The sequence below is a fragment of the Cupressus sempervirens genome, chromosome 11 (genome assembly GCF_028749045.1).
Source record: "Cupressus sempervirens isolate cs-2001-9-10 chromosome 11, ASM2874904v1, whole genome shotgun sequence".
NCBI classification, from domain to species: Eukaryota; Viridiplantae; Streptophyta; class Pinopsida; order Cupressales; family Cupressaceae; genus Cupressus; species Cupressus sempervirens.
The window spans coordinates 62,847,459-62,868,986 of record NC_143128.1 but is presented as its reverse complement, the minus strand read 5'-3'; the positions used below and the strand labels follow the sequence as shown (position 1 = coordinate 62,868,986).

General features: G+C 37.8%; 1 protein-coding gene across 1 annotated transcript in view; it reads right to left on the bottom strand.

Annotated features, from left to right (window-relative positions):
- LOC149528260 (alpha-mannosidase-like) overlaps nucleotides 1-21,528 on the bottom strand; it is a 344,971-nt gene that overhangs the window by 149,982 nt on the left and 173,461 nt on the right. The window contains exon 21 of the mRNA XM_089811746.1: nucleotides 6,760-6,879. Within this exon, the coding sequence (XP_089667872.1) occupies nucleotides 6,760-6,879 (120 nt within the window). The remainder of the gene's footprint in view (nucleotides 1-6,759; nucleotides 6,880-21,528) is intronic.

Below are 21,528 nucleotides of genomic sequence, written 5' to 3'. Positions count from 1 at the left end.
ATAAGAGGATTTTATCATGAACAACTCAAAACCTATTAGGCATGTATCAAGTTGAGAAACTTCACCTTATGTGAGAGTTGGAAAATCCTTGAACACATTCCCCAAATGTTCACATTATTTAGCTGTTAAAATGGGAGGAGCTGCTGAAGATACAGGAAGAGCCAATGTATTGACTTCTCATGTTGGGATGGAAGGTGTGAAAACAGAGGAAAATGAATCCACATCATCATTTGTTATACCCAAAAAAGGCACTTCCTACATGGATAGTTCATGAGTTTGTGTAGGTCTTGGAGGGGATATGATCATGACTTCTCCTTCTCCCTCCTCATCTTCTTCATCAAGTTCTTCATCTGATTCATCCTCTGACTCTTAAACTGGTTCAGGGGTCTAGGATGATTTAAATCCCTTTCCACCCTTCCACTTGAATTTGAGAGATCTCTTTACATCATAAGAATAAGCACCGTTTTTACCTATGATTTCCAATTGTGACTTCCTTATAGGAGGACCAAAACTTACACAATACAAACCCAACTTTGGATTGACCCTTTTAAGCCCTTTGATTTACAACCACTTGTTGGTGTTTTTGCTAGAATGGATTGAAATCTATCAAGGATATATGTACCTTCCTCTTGTTGCAATTGAATAGGGAAAGGGCATCGTTTATCAAAACCAACTCGATGATATTCTGGATCAAGCATATAACCATCATCTTCAACATGGAAATCAAATGGGATCTTGAGCATATTAAGATCAATGATTTACTGGAAAACCTGCAGTAGTCCATTTTCATTAGATCCAACTTTGTCCACATATCAATCCAAATATCTTCTATACGATGGACATGAGTAAATGCTCTCTTTATTTTTGAATTCATCTCTCTGTAATAAAAATCAAATCTGGCTTTAAACTTCTTCAATGTAACCAACAAAAGTTTTTCCTCCATGGCCTTTGCTTTGTCTACGAAATTTATCATGCAATGACCAATTACTAGGGGTTTGGCAAAAGACATACAAAAACTTGGTCTATGCAGAGCATGTTGATCAGATTGAACCTCCATGAGTTGTCTGGCCAATTCTATTACAATGATCCTGCCGGTAGCATACCTCGGTAAGGTATATGGTTCTCCTTTGAAATACCAAATTCTTAAATAAGTAAAAGTTAGAAACTGGATAAAGATGCAACGATACTGATTGACCTTGTCCCAAGCTTCATTGTACACCCTTTTAACAGACAACTGTCAATCAAACAGACATCGAAAATGTCCAAAGAATGCATCTTGAACTCTTTTGTAATGGTACTTACTATTCATCAGAGTAATATGATCATAGTATTCCCAAACTGGAATTTGAAAACTATCTCCCTTGGTTGAAAATCCAAAAAAAGATCCCATAGCAGCAAAAATATAGACAAGATAAGAATTCGTGTAGAATGGTGTCGATGTTCCTATATTGAGCAGCTGCTCACAAAGTGTAGTGCCAAAAATTTCTCCCCGAAAGATATGTTCCTTATTATAAATGATATCTATGGTTCAAAATCATTAGAATTCTTGAGACCACATATCATGTTGAGAAGAATAATTAGGTCTTTGTATTCCAGCTCAAAACTAGATCTGTGAATGGTTTTTGGCTATCTTGAGAAGTTGTTTCTCTTGGAATCCAACCAATATAGATTAACATACTTCTGATAATTTCCCTTATTCACATTTCATATCTCCAATGATGACTCTTTGGTCAAATCCATGCACTCTACACTATGCGGCACTTTGAAAATATGCTCAGTAACCTCTGGATCAAGGCTTATAATAACATTACCATCAGCATCCTTGATGATTTTTGACTTCGAACTGAAATGCTTTGCACATTCGAGAACAAATTCAGGTTCCACGAAAGCCATGGGAAATGTGGATACCAAATGAATATTACTCTTTTTGATACATTTCATTTCATAAATAATAGGAGCCTCTACCCTTTGCAAGAAATCAGTCATGTCTACATGCCCGATCTTCATATCTAACACACTATCAACAATAGATGTAACCTGAGATGGAGTTGTGTGAGCCAGTTCCTTATCATATTGATATTTCATTTTGCCTTTCGATTTTGCAGATGGGGGCAACCCTTGTGTTTGTGCTGCAACATGAAAATTCCAAAATGTGAACACATCATAAAAGGATATGGCTTCCATAAAAGCGTTGATTCTTGATCAACAAAAAAGATTTGGAGAAGGGATTCAATACTTCAAAAATCTAATGTGATGATCTTGAAAAGAGATAACATGCATACGTAGATGATGAAAAATGGCTAGAGAGAATGAAAATATGAGATGGAAGTGAGAGTTTATGAATATTCTTTAAGACATGGAAATGAAATGCATGGGAATGCGGGCAAATGAAAACTTTTGACTTTTAAAAAGTATGTAATGTTCCTATTATAAAATTAATCATTAATCAAACTATTGTTAATGGGTCGATTGATTTAATATATCTTGGACCCATTTTTGTTTTGTTTCCATAGTTTGTGTTGCAGTCGACCATCTTTGTACACCCTCGGAAAGTTATCCCAATGGGTATTTAAGCACGGCTTGTTGGTAGTCATTAGGTATGCATTTTGGATTTTTTTTTGTACTACGAATTCCAGTTCGGATTCTCTATTGTTCGCTATTTCAAAAGTGAAAGATCTTCCCTACTTGGCTATTCCAGTTTCAGTAGGATTCGACCCTCACCCTATTTTGTTGTTGCATGTCATACTTCGCTTGGATCTGAAAAATCGGAGCACCATCTTTTGGCAAATCTAATTGAAGGGTTTTGTGTTCTAATCTCCATTTTGATTATAACTTATGAATTTGGGTCTCTGTGTTATTGCATGTCTGAGCACTACTCCTCTATATGTATACCTCTTCCGATGCAAAGTGCATCTCTCCGTGTGACTACATTACCCTGTATGTAATGTCCCCTTTTTGATAGGCACTAGCTACTTATTTTATTTTAGCCTTTATTTTCCCCGGAGGCTAAAAAGGAAGAAATAAGGGGGAAAAGATATATTAAATTAATTACTTATAATGTTACTAAACAATGAAATATTAAAAAGTAACTTTATATTTAATTGATTTAATATTAAAGTGACTAACATAATAAAATATTAAAAAGTCACTTAAAAGAATAAAGTGTTGGATTCCTCTAGAAGCTTCTTGGAGTCGCTTGTGAAATCTTTATAAGGAGCCTTTGGGGGGGTCATTTTACACATCTTGAGTTGCATATTCATCTATTGTGCTAAGAGCCTTAGTGCTTTGCATACTTGCCTGAGGGTTTGAAGACTCTAAGGTGCCAATTTCGATTGTGAGATATCAACCCTAGTTGGGAGTGAAGGAATTGTTATTCAGCCAATTCATTTGTGATTAATTGGGAGATAATATTCAGTGATTTTTGTTTAGCCCATGCATCTAATTTTTGACATCAGTTGGCAAGGAGAAAGGTTTCAGTTTTCGCAGCGGATCCAAAAAAGCAAAGCCGAAAAAGAAGTCCGAAAAAGTAGTTTGAAAAAGCAAATCTGAAAAAAACAAAGCCAAAAAGCATGTCATCTCAGCTACTTATTCCAAGTTCTTTTGGTATTTACATTTGGCAATTGTAGATGGATACATTTGACAAGTAATATATGTCTTTTTGTTACCAAAGTATTCAGTCATTGTAAACATTGAAGTATTGAAGGGAAATCAACTTAATTCCGCTGTTCAGTTTGTATGCCAAATGTTTGTAAAAACGTCTCATTGCATAGTCATTCATAGGATGCATGCCAAGTGTTTGTGAAAATACCTCTTGGCTGTAGGTGTGCATTTTACATCAGAATTTCATGTACTTGCATTTGGAAAATAATAAAAAGAAGTTTGCATATCACTTTGATTTCCAATTAGTTATTTTGCAATCATTTGTATTCATCAATATCATTGGCATTCAAAAATCATAGGAAAACAACAAACATCAGCAAACTGAGGCTGCAAGGGAAGTGTTTGACAAAATTCCTAAGGCAAAAAAATAGGGATAAAACTTCAAAAATTGTCAAGGCACTTTACACTGTACAACCAACATTTCAACTCCCTCACACCATCTTCGTACGGCCATTATGCCTTCCCTTCCTGCTATCGTACAGCCAACATTGATTACCCCACCGTACCGCTGCTTACTTCACACTGTACCGCCTCCTTGGTCACCGTATGGCCGGCTTGGTCATCATACGGCCTAAGCCACTCACCACACATCATTCTCCCACCCTCACCGTACGATCAACTTGTAACCTACACCATACGGTATGCCCTATACCGTACAGCCTCCCATCTTGCCCGTACCTTGGTTAATTCACCTAGCCGTACTACCCTTCTGAGCACTATACCTACTCCATCGAACTAACATTGTGCGGGAGAAGGGATCGTCTACATGTAGTTGTAGGAATGGAACATTATAAAGTGACTTTAAGTCAAAAAGGGGTTTTCAAGATGTCATTGCATGAAAAGTGAATTACATGTATATGTAAATGAAAAGTGAGTTTAAATGTATTTGCATGCAAAAGATGAGATGCGATGTGTTGTGACATGAAATGGGAAATTACATGTAATTGCTCATGAAGTGTAATGGTGGATACGGATGTCAGATGACATCCTTAGAATTTGAGGTGCCTCTCTCTCTCTCTCTCTCTCTCTCTCTCTCTCACACACACACACACACATACATGCACACACGCACACCCACACCCACACACATGCGCACACACCACTTTTGTAAGATACCCCCTTGATCTGAATAGTTAGTTTTTGATTGAATCTCCAAATTCTGATGTAAATGTGTTTGATGTAGTCTTTGTTGTTGTTGCTAGGTAGTTCAACTAGGAAACAACACATAACAAATGCTAGCACAATAATGTAGAGATCATACACACTCAAGATGATAACAGCAAAGTCTGATAACAATACACACTTTCAGATTTTATTGATTTTCTTTACAAACATTGCAGACCTGGTATCTATTTCAGATGTGATGCACAGTGGATTGATGCTCCCACTCATGCTCCAGACATGATGCTTCAGATTCTTCCCATGTGCTGCTAAATGAAGGCTTGATTGGCACTGTTGTATGGTCTCTTCAACTGATAGGAGTTGTCTTTAATGACATTTCTGCTTCCATTTTATCACAATTATTTTTTCCTTAATATTTCCCATACCACTTAACATGGTAATCCTTCAACTTAAGTCCCCAAATGCTTTTTTTATGGATAATAGATTGAAGACAAGATTAATTATTATAATTTGTTAAACTCAAGTGGACTCGAACCTAAGACCTCCCACATAAGAGGCTCACAATTTACCACTGTGTTGTAGACTCTTGCCTACCCAAACGCTTTTATATGTCTCCAATGTATTATAAAATATAAGAGAAAATTTAATTTAAATATTTACCACAAACTATAGACAATGCATTTATAAAATTAATTAATTAAATTTAACTTTGTAAAATAACTTTATTAATGCACAATAATCATATCAATGATAAATTAAAACTTCTTGTCGATTTCAAATAATAATCATCAACATGTCACTACCACTAGATTTCCAGTCATGCCTAATATGACTTACTATAAATAGAAGTATTTCCAACATTGCCTCAAAATCCTCCAGAGTGATCTGCAAATGAAACTGCCTAGATCAAACGGCTTCTAAGTTCCTTTAATGTCTTGATTAGAGTAAAGGATCATAGGAAAATAGGCTAACAACATACCATGTTATGAACATTAAAAAGGAAGTATTACAATTCTCTCTAGGGTTTTCCCATTTTCCCCTTACAAATCTCGCGTCTCCTCCTTGGATTTTGGTGTGCATGCTTTTGTTATGACATCTCACATTGTAACATTTACTTTCAAACAACTTCTCTTGATTAGTTGTTTCTGATTCTCCATGCAATTGTTCTGTTTTATACTGTTCTTGCCCGGAGCTGCTCAAACCAAACCCAGCCATACTGTAGAAGACACCATAGCCATGGTAGAAATAATGACAGGCAACCAAACCAAGGTTTTCGCCAATGGCATGTTTAAATTTGGTTGTGCTAATTGGGAGGACACAAAAATCACGTACATCCAATTTCTGAGCAGACGATAACATTAATAGTCAACACGGATCACATACTGATATTAATTGAAAATAGGGTGTTCCAGATTTGCCAAGGTTCACCCAAGTTCTATCCAGGTTCATCTAGAACAAATCCAAGCCCACTCGACAGGACCCTAGGCATCCTCATAGTAGAAATAAATCAGAATCTGGATGGAGTTCAAACTGGAGCTGAATCCAGGCCTGCAGGCCAACAAACTGGTAACTAAAGATTTTTTAATAGATTCTTCTTGCCAATCACACAAATGACGCTTAGGATACAATCTAAAAGGTATTGCATATGGTAAAAATTGATCCTCATATTCCCTGCCATTAAAATCTTCAAAGAAAACTTGAACACTGAGATCTATTACAGGAAAGAAAAGAAGTCTCATTGTAAATTAAATATTGAAAAATACTTCTGAACGTGTGACAGGTCACTGCAAAACAAACAAGCAAAGGTTTGACAACATTTGGACTGTGAAGTTATTCCACAAACAAAGACAATTGTATAATTTCTAGATCAGGACAGACAACTGATTTAATAATTTTCCAAAGATCTTCATATAAAGACATTTAGGAATGCCAAAGCATATCTCATAGCAATATCAATCAGTAGTAAATAAAACTTACTCTTTTTAGAAAATCTCGGCCATTGGAATCTGTGTAAAACTCTTTACTTGATGAAATGTTTGTCATGAACCGTGCCACTATCTCCTTCCCTAAATTGTCATCAATTGGAATTGGACCAACCTGTTAATTATTGTAGTTTGGATGGTTAAATTCAGTAAATTGAAAAGAGATCACCCTCATCTTCATATACTAAAGCTCATAATTATAATCAACAAATTTTCTAATGGAATTATAAGAGCCATTCAAACAGAAATTAATATACAAACACACATGCACATAGAAAAGAAAAGAAAAAGATGACAAGCAAATAAATACTATATGGATTACATTTATAATAAAACTCTCCTTGAGAATGAAAGAACACACCCAGACTTTGATGAGTAAGTTGATATCTCAAGATTTCTACAGATAGCTTTCTGTCCTCTTCTACAATTTTCAACAGAAGGAATTAACTCTTTTGAAATCAATGCAATAAACTAGATGTTTCCAAAATTCAAATGATGTTATTGAATTTGGGGCTACGCATATATCAGTTCCATGTCAAAAAAATATCTCATCAAAAGCTACCGAATGTGAATAAGTTGGATGGAATATTTTTACTCATTGGGAAATATAAAAGTCTAAAGAAAAATGGAGGAAAAGAGACAAGTTTGTAATGTCTCCATTTTAGCTCACCATGGTCGGTGGTATGGGTTAGCCTATCAATGGCCCTTAAAGATTAAGTCAAAGGGATAGAGGGTCTCGGTGTGCAGAGCCAGAGGCAAATTCCCACTCTAGAAGACAAGGGTGTTCAGGATTGCTCTTCATTGGGATCAGTTTGGCACACTTACTATTTATAGTAAGTGTCTATTTTAGGAAAATCAAGGTTTCTATCTTTTGCAGGATGCCTAAACAACTTGGTGACAGTGTTGAGATTGGGTATTGTCGACTAGAGCAGTTATTTAGAGACTTACTATTTATAGTGAAACAATGTTAAGATTCAAGAAGTTGCTTTATCCCACAGGGGTATTTGGACTCATGGTAAGCACATTGATTGACTCAATCGTCAGTTGGCTCAATTTGAGGGGCTTATTATTTATTGTAAGTCAATTATGCCCATGTTATTTTTGGCAGTATACCTGGACTTGGTATCAGCAGACTTCATCAGTTGATTAAGTAAAATAAGTTTGTTAGCTCAAGTTCAAGGTATTAATTATTAATATAGGATTATTTATTAAAAATAATTAATTATTATAAAGTTATTAAGTGGGGCTAATTGACTTTATAAATGCATTAAATAAATGTCATAATGCGGTAGCCTGTTTATTTATTATTTCCCTACGTTAATGTGGGACATTGAGAAGGCATCATTGATGGTTATTAATTATATTTTGAGAGTTGGTGCCGAAGTTATGAAAGAACTGTAAAAGCTGAAAAGAGGAAATGGATTCGTTATGTTATGTTGAAAGAAATTGTTTTTTTGAGAAGTCTCAAGAGTTTATTCAAGGGTTTCAGCATCTTCCTGGAGAATTATGACTTCTTATAGTCATTCAGCACTCTAAATTGGTGAAAGACACAATGATATTGTTCAATTAGCTATTGGCTTTATCCAGGAGCCATGAATGGTGTCAAATGCTTTGAATTTGGTGAGTTATGGAATAGGTTTCATTAGTTATTGATGTAATGTCCCCTCTATAATCCCTTACAAAAATCCTTCTATCTTCACAATCTAACAAATATATTTATGAACATGGGAGTTCAATTGAAGGATCTAATTGATTTTCTATACTATGCAATGTTACAATTGTGAATCTTGTACATCTTGAGATAAAACTTTTCTTATTATATTATATATATCCTCACACCCTTATCATATTAGGTTTATAAGATAAGAAAATAAGATAAGATAATTAATGATATATGTGGGAGATTTTATTGTTGTTTAAAGATTTTTGGTCGCTTGCTACTATTCTCACATATACTGACCAGCAATGTTTGGCACTCTACCTCCCCAAGGCCCTGTGTCTTCACAATCATACCTTACAGCTTCAATCTCCTTCGAGACTTGGTAAATTCAGCTCATTACCTCCTTTTTCACGTCGGTCACCTCCACCAAAGGCACCAAGCGTCAACTGGACCCCTCGGCTTTGGTTTACACCAGGAATGTGAGATCTCATAGAGACTACACACCTAATTGTATCTCTCCTACAAGAGTGGTCCTTGGAGAGTCCCAAGCCACCCCCTGGCTCTAGTGGGTACCCTTCTGTGTAAGGGTCTTTCTCTATGTCTGGGGGCTCTTAGTTGTTGACCTCAGCTTCCCTCAGCCTCCGACCTCTCGGTGGTGCTTGCTTGTTGTTGTTCTTCCTTTTTGTTTCTTAGTTGTATACTTTATGTTGAACATTGTTTGTGGTTCCTTGTGCTGGTTGTTTCTTGGTTGTAACTTGTTGATGTGTGTTTTATGATTCACCAAACAATAGAAGAAAATATCGAAATATCTTATCCTCTCTTGAACAAAGTCTCGTGTATGCCAAAATTGCAAGAAGATCATACTATGACTCCAAGGTTCCTTTAATGTCAGGTCTTGACTGTGGATAAGTTTGCTGGTTGATGCAATTTGTTGATGATCACAAGGGCCCTTGCGCGTGTTTACTTAGATTCATTTCAAGCCATACTGGATGTGGAAAATATCTAAAGGTTTTGCAATGAAGTACTTTTTTGGATTTTTAAGAAGTAAATGGAAATTAAATCGGATAGGGTTTGGGAACTCTATTCTAATCCTAAGGGAAGTGATGGCAACGAATAGTACTCTGGTGAACAAATTCCTCAATTTACCAAGCTCCGTTTTGCCACGTTATACTACAACTACGCGTGAACTGGTGCAATCTTCAAGAGTTATGCCAAATATTTTCATACCACCACATACACCATCATAAAAAACAATGCATATGAATGATAGAAGTTAAACATATGCATGAAAAGGGTTTAGGCTAACTTTGCACAACGATCTAGAATCACTAAAACATCAAAAGTATGAAGCAAAGGAATTCATCAATACAATATAATAACAAAGTGGATGTGCACCAAAGGAATTCTCCATTGAGCTCATCATTTGGTTTCATACGATGAACCAAAGCAATTCTCCATTGCAATCACAACACTTTAACTAAACTAAACTTAATCTAAATGTGGGAATTTAAGAGAAAAAGCAAGCACCAAGATATGTCAAGTATTCACCAAGCTTAAATGAAAACTCTATTATCTTAGTAGCTCATAGCAACAATCTTAGAAAATCCCCCCTTTGAAAATGAGAAGTGAGGCCTTTATATAGGTCCTCAATTAGAATAGATGACCTAGATGATCACAATGATTGATGGCCCAAATCGTGCCGCATCAACCCTAATTAGAGTTAGGGCAAAGAAAAGGAATCTACATTAATGCAATAAGGAATCCACTGCTATAGTGGGTAATGAATGCCCTCTGTGCATACACATTCAGCAAGGGACTAGGGTGCAATAAATGACCACTTATGAACACACGTTATGCATTAAATCCATCTACCTTTGATTCCCCTGCTTCAAGGCATGGAATCGATCCAACACCATCTCTAGCTCTTTTGTATTGATGCTTGGTACCGATTCTTGCTTGAATTCCAAAACTGCAACTGCTCTTTCTACCTTTCCTAAACTTTCCTCCCAATCTAGTAGCAAGTTCTAAGTGGTGTGCATGATATTTGAGAAGATGGAAAAGTTCTCAAAATCATCTTTCAAAAATATTCAACTAAAAGAACTCCTCCAACTTGAATTTCAAATTATCCGTTGTCATTTCATCCTCTACCAATCTCTATGACAACAAGGATGCAATTGTGTTGGACACCCCTTGCTTGATGTTGTCAACCATCTTTTTCCATTGAGTAAATTCCTTAGTGAAGCTCTCAAACATTTTCTTAGTTGTTATCACTATACAATACCATCGAAGAAAATCACAGACATCTCCTTCGTTGATAACTTGACAGCCAATCAATGCTTTCTTTGGGATCTCCATCAGATTCTGAATATCAGAAATCATTTCATCTTGATAAATATGCTCATCTTCCCATGATTCCTCCATGCATTAGATCCTAGAGAGTAAAGTTAATGCCCTAGTATGTACTTGCACCAATTCTTCCACGTGTTTGAATGCTTCCTCCTAAACTCTTTCAACCCAAACCTTCACATCTTGAGCAATCTGCCTTATCCTATCAATATCATCTATTGCTTCAACTGAAACACCCGTCAGAGGGACAAATGATGGACCTCCATTTCTTATTAAATGAGGCAAGTCATTGATGTAGTGAGACAAGGCTTTGAATTTTATTTTATTTTGTTTCTGGTATCCTTCTTCCAACTTCTTGAGTCTAACTTTAAAAGACTGAGTAGAGTCATCAAATTCTTCTAGAATTTTCTCCCAGGAGGCACAGCCAAGATTTAATTCCATGACACGGTACTCATCTAGAGTAATTTGATTCTTACCCTCGTCAACTGTAGGAGTTGTAATCTATAAAATCCTTGACCCTGATTCTCCTCCGACAACTTTAGCAATTCTTTTTGCTATCCCTTGCTCTTCAGATTGATTTGCCCGGTCCAAAATTTCTCGCAATTCAATAACCGGATCAACCTCCTTTTGTTGCTTTAACCATTCTGAAATGGGTATACTCTAATCTCCTAGGATCACCAATTGTTCTTTCCTTTGGACCGCTTGAAAGTTGATCTCCTCTTCCCCTCCTGGACTATCCATTGTCACTTTAGAAGCAACAACACCAAGAACTAGAATCTGCATCACTGCTGCAGGAGCCTCTTTCTCTTCTGGACCAACCTTGACCTCCATCTAAAAGATCCCTGATAGATGTCCTTGCTGATCTGTTGTAGTTTTTAAATTAATAAACTATATTTTCCTGTGATTTCTTTGATGGTCTTTGAGAATAGACAGAAGTTGCAGAAGCTTTTGTTTTTATTTTGTGTTTTTTGATAGTTTTTACAATAGTAATGAATAATGAACAATAAACATGAGAGGAGACTGAAAATTAATAAGAACATAGAGCCAAATCAGAATTGCTATAAATCGTACCAGGCAGATTTCTGATTTATAAAGCCAAATAATAAATCCAATGCAGTTCCAAGGAGCTTACATCCAATAATGATGCCAAACTGCTGCAAATGGAAGCCGTAAGACTGCAATGAATCGCATCCCAGCTGAAAGAATCAATCTGTAACTCTGAAACCATAAATCTGCAACCTGAATCCACAATAAAGAATGGTGTACTCTATCCCTGATAGCAACGCACACTGTCTGAAGAATCCAATGCCAATAATTGCTGAGGGCTACGTCCCAGCCAATCCAGAACCTAGGGTTTGCGTCCCAGATGAAGAATTGCTCTCTCAGAGCCAATTCACAAAAACAAGTTTTTCAATATGCAAAAGATAATCAGAAATTAGGTCTCCATCTCCTTATATCCCCTTTAAATTGTAAATTGAGCCCTAAAGGGAAATTACACTTTGCCCTTTAAATAAAATATAATAAAATAACATTTTCCCAATTCAAGTCATCCATGCTATAGGAAAAACATTACTTTAATAAAATTCCATAGCTGAAAGCACCAAAAAGTCTACAGATAGTAAAAATCATGTATAATAATTCGAGACCTTTCCAACGAGCTATAACACATAGGTGTACCTAATCAACTGAAGCCAAAATCCCCTTATTACTCCAAAATGGTTATATTATTAACCTTATTTTAATTTATTTAATCACCAACTTAAGAAATATTTAAATATATTAAAATATTTCCCAAATGGTCCCAAAAGGCCCAAAATGACCAATCAAACATGAATCTGACCTTGTCACCTGTCTGTGACTGATGCCGAACAAGATGGGTCAATTGGCAGTCCATCCCTAAAATCTAGGGATGCTCCTAAAAAGTAGAAGACAGCCCCAATCAACCAAAATTGAGTCCCAATGACTCCCCTACTGTGTGCACCTCTGAGAGAACTGTCACTGAACTGGGAGTTCCTCCTAAAAAATAGGAGATGCACTCTAAGTCTTCAAAACGTTCGCCGAGGTCTCCAAATGCCTCCTAGACCACTCCTAGTCAATCCCTACAAATTAGGAATCCCTCCTAAATTGTAGGAAACTGTTGTCTAATGCTCCAAACTACTTGGGAAGCTCATGCATGACTCTCAAAGCCCCTGGATTAGTTCCCTCTATGCTCTACTGGCCTATGAGAACCAAATAATAGACCAACCTTGCTAAAAATGTTGTCACTAAGGAAAGGCAGAAATTGGGGACATGACAGTCCTCCCTTCCCAAAGATTGCTTGTCCTCAAGCTATGTCAATCCAACTCCACAAACATTAGACAAGTCCATACCATAACCAAGAATGATCCCAGGGTCCCAAGCCATCCTGGAAGGTTTGTAGTTCCATCTTCTAGAAACATTGTCCTGCACTGCACCCAAACAAGTAGCCTCATGAAAACCCCCTGAAGGAAGAGCAATCAAATATTGTACCAACTCTATCAACTCCTCAATGAATTGCTCTCCGAAAGAACCAAACTAGAACACTAAAGGCGGAAACTCTAGTAAGCCTACATTGGCTTCCACATCCTCAACTATTGAACTGCAAATCCAAGTGATTCCAGGATTCCAAATCCGCCTCAAAAGGGAACCACCATGCTGACGCTTCGTCACTCTGATATAAATATTAGTGAACCACAAGTTGTAAAGCAATTCATTAGGACCCTGAAGCATCAATGTATCAATGAGACCAAGGCCCGGATCCCAAACCAAAATACCAAATGTACTGAATGAGATGAATAAGTATCTCAACCGCACTCTATGAAACATACATAGAATGAAGCAGACTAGCAAGGTGTGAAAGTGAACTCCCATAAACTAGTATTCCAACCCACATGACCACCTAACAATGCTGCTATAATTCTGACCAGCAACTCGAATGATATCATAGTCGTCATCATACCAATTCCAAACAACAAATGTCCCAAAGAAACACTCCTCAATGCCCTCATACTGAATCATGGATGTAGTCAATGCCAAGTCAAGTAATAAATGATTCCGGCTTGGACAGCCACTAGTCCATAAAGAATCGAAGACTATGGAATCACCAATCAACAAGGATACCACTACCATATCAATGGATGTAAATGACAAACTCGAAGATGAAGTATGTATGCCATCATGAGAAAAACCAAAGCATGTGTCATTTGTACCCAACATTGTAGGATTATCAATTCTTGAATCCCATATCGATCTGAGAAATGTTGCTCCAGCCAACCACTGCACTACTCTGATGTAAACATCTATATACCAAAAGTGAAGCAACTCAATATGAATCCACTAAAGAAATGCCCGACACAAGTTGATACCAAGATCCCAAATCTTTGCACTGACACATCCTTCCGGCATGTTGATACTCATTATGTTGTTGTTGTGAAACTGTACCTCATCCAACCAACTAAGAACTTCACTCCAAATGAAGCCACAATTACTACCAACAACCAATGTTGTTAGGAATTCACAAATGAGCAAATCATCGGCAAGGAAAGTTTGTTGAATACTTTTCCAACTCTTCCAAATAGCTGTTGCAACTTTACCTATATTTTCACAAATTAGAGTGCCTTCATTAAAGGTTGTTAAGTAAATGTTTTGTTTAACTATGTAACCAACGAAGTCCCTTATATTCTGATCTTGAAAGCCCAATGTAATATTTAAAAAGTCTAAATCTTCAATCAAAAGGTACATCACTGCCCTATCATATGGAAGAGGTGATAAACCCATTGATGATTGAGAGATGTTTCTAATTCTCAACAAAGACAGACTTTTTGTGGCTGGTCCACTAGGTATGCAACTTAATATGTCATCAACTCTTGGTAGGGAAGGATCAACTTCACACTTGAACACCCCAACTTGAATGTAACCAACCCAAGGTTCAAAGTTTGACTCATGAGATGAAAGAGAATTGCTGTTCAAAGTCAGAAAATCAGAAGTATGTTCATACCTTTCCACAATGTTTTTGCAGTCTTCTCTTGCCTCTCCTTCCAAGGTAGGTGACTCCTCTAAAGGTGCTGGTCCATGGGGTGTGTTCAAACGAATATAACATGTCCCATTAACTGCCTTAGCTGCCCAAAATCTGATCCATACCTCTATCTCCATAACTGATATGTTTTCCATTACTAACAAACTCCAAGGTGTAGTATGCCAAACAAACCAAACATTATCAAAATGCAATATCTTCTTAGTAAGCAGCCTCTTAGTCTCCCTAATCATCTCTTTAAGACAAGATGCTTCATATGATCTTAACAATTGTCCTTCCATTGTAGATGATGCATGACTAACCAAATCAGAATCAATAATGTTCCATTCCACACAAATGAAAATAACACAAGTGGCTGGTCCATCAAGTGTGAAACTAATATCATCATTGTTTGGAGCCTTTAAGAGGCTCTTTAAAAGAGGAACATCATAAACTTCATGATGCAAACTAGACCAAACTGAGTTTTCTAAATCATAACTCTTTTCCTCTTCACACATCTCAACATGCTCTTCTTGTGGACTTACCTCAAGAAGCTCTTCCCTTGTATGCTCAGCATCCTCACTTTCTTCCCTTGGAAGAAATAAGAATCTAATGTATGACTCTCTTTGTCTTCTTGCATTATCAAGCTGATTGCATCTTTCCTTGACCTCTTGTAAGTGTTGTCTTGCTTGGGCAGCAAGCATCTTGGCCTTCTTAGCTCTATGTGACCATCCATTGCACGTCTCTTGAGCCTTTTTCACATCTTCTAAGGTGGGGTAAACACAATCAAAACCTTTGTGGTTAGAATCCACAATATAAATCTCATGTGCAACACACTTAACCTGAGTACCATCATAGGAAGACTCAACAACCTCATTACCTTCATGTGAAATGGATGATACCACATGACTAGAGCTACTATTGCAAAAATTAGAATACAGATCAGACCTTGGAGACATGCTTTCAGCATCCCTAATGGACTGATCCATGATTGTAATCTCTTCCATTTTGTGATCAACTTGATGAATCAATGGTGTGCTATGTGTCTTCTCCTGATCTAGAGTTATTTCTTCTTTAGGAATCCCACATAATGACTGATTTTTGTTTTTCATAGGCTACAACTCAAATGATAACACATCTTCATGCCTTTCTTCTGCATACCCTGCAAATGACTGATCCATTATGGTGTTTTCATCATGAACATGGATAGGTTGACACAAATCTTCTTTCTCACATGAATACATATCATCAACTATGGCATGGTATTCCTTTTTTGCAAGCTTAACCTTATGACAAATTTTTGGATGCATGTCAATGTAATCTTTGAAATGAAAGTTCTTCCTAACATATTGAGGAAGAGTATTATACTCCTCAAGTATGCTAATTACTTCCGTTTTCCTGTCTAGTGGCAATGGATCCTTTCTAGAAGAAGATGATGATCCACTAGCATGTCCAAATTTCCTTGAAATAGAATCATTGAACTACTACAATTGAAGCTTGAATTTTTGTTGTGACTGTTCCCATTCTTTCCACAGGGTTATATCTCTTAACAATTTTGTCATAATGAACTACCACGCTGACCAACGGAAACTAACATGCCAAAGCAAAAATCGACCCTGTACTGCTAATATGAATTATCAAAACTTTTGATCCAGTACCCAGATGCCAAAATGAATTATCAAAATTTTTTAGCCAGTACCCAGATGCTGAAATGAATTATCAAAACCTTTTATCCAATACCCAGATGCCAAAATGAATTATCAAAACTTTTAAGCCAGTACCCAGATGCTGAAATGAATTATCAAAACTTTTTATCCAATACCCAGATGCCAAAATCTGTTGACAATTTCTCACAAACCTTACAGGCTGGAAGGATGTAGGCTCTGATACCACTGAAAGATCCTTGATAGATGCCCTTGCTGATCTGTTGTAGTTTTTAAATTAATAAACTATATTTTCCTGTGATTTCTTTGATTGTCTTTGAGAATAGACAGAAGTTGCAGAAGGTTTTGTTTTTGTTTTGTGTTTTTTGATAGTTTTCACAATAGTAATGAATAATGAACAATAAACATGAGAGGAGACTGAAAATTAATAAGAACATAGAGCCAAATCAGAATTGCTATAAATCGTACCAGGCAGATTTCTGATTTATAAAGCCAAATAATAAATCCAATGCAATTCCAAGGAGCTTACATCAATAATGATGCCAAACTGCTGCAAATGGCAGCCGTAAGACTGCAATGAATCACGTCCCAGCTGAAAGAATCAATCTATAACTCTGAAACCATAAATCTGCAACCTGAATCCACAATAAAGAATGGTGTACTCTATCCCTGATAGCAACGCACACTGTCTAAAGAATCCAATGCCAATAATTGCTGAGGGCTACGTCCCAGCCAATCCAGAACCTAGGGTTTGCGTCCCAGATGAAGAATTGCTCTCTCAGAGCCAATTCACAAAAACAAGTTTTTCAATATGCAAAAGATAATCAGAAATTAGGTCTCCATCTCCTTATATCTCCTTCCAATTGTAAATTGAACCGTAAAGGGAAATTATACTTTGCCCTTTAAATAAAATATAATAAAATAACATTTTCCCAATTAAAGTCATCCATGCTATAGAAAGAACATTACTTTATTAAAATTCCATAGCTGAAGGCACCAAAAAGTCTACAGATAGTAAAAATCATGTATAATAATTTGAGACCTTTCCAACGAGCTATAACACATAGGTGTACCTGATCAACTGAAGCCAAAATCCCCTTATTACTCCAAAATGGTTATATTATTAACCTTATTTTAATTTATTTAATCACCAACTTAGGAAATATTTAAATATATTAAAATATTTCCCAAATGGTCCCAAAAGGACCAAAATGACCGATCAAACATGAATCTGACCTTGTCACCTGTCCGTGACTGATGCCGAACAAGATGGGTCAACTGGCAGTCCATCCCTAAAATCTAGGGATGCTCCTAAAAAGTAGGAGACAGCCCCAATCAACCAAAATTGAGTCCCAATGACTCCCCTACTATGTGCACCTCTGAGAGAACTGTCACTGAACTAGGAGTTCCTCCTAAAAAATAGGAGATGCACTCTAAGTCTCCAAAACGTTCGCCGAGGTCTCCAAATGCCTCCTAGACCACTCCTAGTCAATCCCTACAAATTAGGAATCCCTCCTAAATTGTAGGAAACTGTTGTCTACTGCTCCAAACTACTTGGGAAGCTCATGCATTACTCTCAAAGCCCCTGGGTTGGTTCCCTCTATGCTCTGCTGGCCTATGAGAACCAGATAATAGACCAACCTTGCTAAAAATGTTGTCACTAAGGAAGGGCAGAAATTGGAGACATGACACCATCACTTCTCGTTCTATGATTGCCGAAAGACTTTCCCCCGTGGCTCTATCTTGATCTCTTCCTCTCCCTTGTACAAATTTTTCATGGGCATTTATACTCAATCTATCATATACTGACCTGGCCAAATTTTCTTCTTGCTCAAATCTCCTTAAGTTCGTCTCTACTTCCTGCCTTCCGAATGTTTCTATCTCTTGAACACAAGGAGTACGACTTGGAGAAGATGGCACATTTCTAGATTTCTACTTCTTTTGTTGAGGCTCTTGGACGACTTTCTCGCTCCTAGGATGTCTTTCTTGAGCTACCACTTTCTTTTTCCTTGTTTTTACACCTTCTAATGGAGTTTCTCCTTCTTCAACAGTCCCTTTAGATATTTGCCCTAGTCTTTCATCCCTGAGAGGTTGGTGACCAATCAATCTATATGTGAGTCCATTGTTTACCGTACAGGTAAAGAGATCAACGCATACAGACAATGAACATAAACAGAAGAATTATATTCCCAATAGTAGATGATTGATGATTTACAATGATCCCAGACAGGATATAAATACTACCGCCGAACCTTCCCGAAGGAGTTCGTCGGCCACAAATATTCTATCCGCTACAAACTATTTACTGACGACATCGGCTACAGAATACAAAAACACCGCCGGACATCACCCCGTCGGCTATAGAATACAGAAACACCACCGGACATCATTCCGTCAGCTGACACCATCCCCCCCAAAAAGAAAAGTCGTCTCCGGATGACAATTACAACATATCTGAGACAAATTAAGAAACAAAATATATCATCAGAGTGACTACAACAAGAAAAATCTGCTTCTGTCACATCACTTCCACATTCATCCCGTTACATCTGTAGCCTCTACTAACACAATACTGTCTCCTCAAGCTGACCTTGATCGCCACCTGTGTTGCTTTCTTTGTTTTCAATTCCACTGTACCCTGAGCCAAGTGTCGCTGCACTGCCTCCAACTAGATGATTAGCTCCTCCCGAGCTCTCTACACATCCACCAAGACAGCCTCCCAGCCAACACCTACTCCAAGTGCCTCTGGTACACAGAAAATCCATGCCTGCAGCAACTTCAACTCTTCTCCACTGGTCAGGCTCCGACGACTGATATCCGCCACAACTGGGGGTCCAGGGGGCAACGCCCCCAGCGGGGTCGAGGGGCAGCGCCCCCGCGGGGTCCTGGGGCCAAGACCAAATTAGCACTTCGCAACCCACACAGAAATGCACGGAACCCACTATTTCTGTCATTTTCTGTCGATTCTGCACTCCTTCTGGCAACTACAGATGCGTCCCCTTTCCTTTGGCATCATTTGTAACTCATTCTGAACAACTTGAATCTGTCATAGTCTTTTTTTTTCTTTTTTTTTTTGCAATTTCTCCTTCCTGACGAAATTAGTGTGCCTCTCGAAACTCTTGGCGAAAATCCTAATCCTCTGGATGGAAACTGCCGAGCGCACAAATTGAGAACCGCCAACGGCAAAAGAATGATGGCCAATTGCCCGAAAAATGAGAATAGCCTTCCCCCGTAAGCCGACGCCAATTACGTTGTTCAAATGAAGCACAAATAAAACCCAAGAACGTGCTTGCGAAAAACAGCATGCTCCTGATGGACCTTGTTCTATTACTTCCCCGTCCTCCAGAAGGTTTGTGTCTGCTACAAATTAGAGCCCGCGGGCGGAAAAAAACATGGAAGTCTTGTATTCCCGTGGAGAAGTCTGCTGGCCGGAGGAGTTTGCTAAGTCCTTGACAGAGGACGTTATGTTTTTTTTTGAGCGGGACTTTTATTTTATGCCCGCAGACCATTCCTTTACCGACAGAGACTGATTTAAAGCCCGTGGGCTTTCTTTGGCGGAGTACTAACAGCTTCATGCCTACGAACAGCTGCCCACGAGTCTTTTAACAACCCGCAGACAGACTGTCCACGGGGACATTCTTTTTTCAACCCCCGCGGGCAGATCAACGCATACAGACAATGAACACGAACAACAGAATTATATTCCCAATAGTAGATGATTGATGATTTACAATGATCCCAGAAGGGATATAAATACTACCGCCGAACCTTCCCGAAGGAGTTCGTCGACCACAAATATTCTATCCGCTACAAACTATTTACTGACGACGTCGGCTACAGAATACAGAAACACCACCAGACATCACCCCGTCGGCTACAGAATACAGAAACACCGTCGGACATCATTCCGTCGGCTGACACCCATTTGGTAGCAGAACTAGTTTTTCAAGCTTTCGCACAATCCACCACTTTGTAAAATCAAAGGCTAGTTTTGAAAGAGTATCCAAATTTGTGACTTCTTTCTTTTGCCAATCATATGGATGAACTATCATTTCTGGATGAACCCTTTTCACATGACATTTGGATCCTCCTCCATCTGATCAGGAACTCGGAATATGTTCCATGGTATGATAATGTTCAATCGCATATCTGGAATGCATCTTCTTTCTAATCTAATGCTCATCTGCAACATTTGCCAAAAAATCCTCAAGACGAACTTTACGTTGGAACTTTGATCCGCTGCTAATGTGATCTTGTTGTAGGGATCAAAATTGGACCTTTTTGGATAAAGTGGAAGACAAAAGAAGTGGAGCTCATCTGATGATCTCTTTACTGCCTTTAGACATGGGCATGTCAAAATTTTCTCTTTGCCAATGGAAATTGGGAATTGCAATCCCAACTTTCTCTTCCCATTATGAATCTTATCATAGATTGTGAGTTGTCGAGTGAGTTCCAATAAGACCATTTTATCTATTAGGTACCCTAGAAGTTTATAGGCTCCATGGAGAATCCTTGAACTCGGATGTATGAAAAGGTGGGAAATTAGATAAACCAAGCACCATAGTCCTCCACCAACTTCATTGCGCCAACTGATACTTATATGCAACTTCTTTTGTGGGAACCCCTCAATGCGCATTGAAAAGGCATCATTAACCCTTACATAATCATCCCTGGAGTACAAATGTAATTGCGAGTAGCATTCATGAACTTTCAAGTGTTGGGTTCTGCTCCCAATCGGTCCTTTGCATACAGATGATGTAAGAGCTCATGTGAAATTTTCTTGTGTTGTAGATTTATCAATTGTTCATTCAGGTTGTCACTTATGAACCCAACCCAATATATCATGTCACCTTCTTCTACCAACTTCTCAACAAAGTACCACATCCAAGATTAAAATCTATAGGAATGAAGTATGCCAAAAATGTGACTAAGGATCAAGATTATGTCACTATACTCCTACTGCTACTCAAGCCATACTAGTTCCTTAGAGATCTTGGAATGATGAGATTTATTCTTTCTCAACCATCTCTTGTTGATTATCTCTTCATAGAACTGAATTCCAAC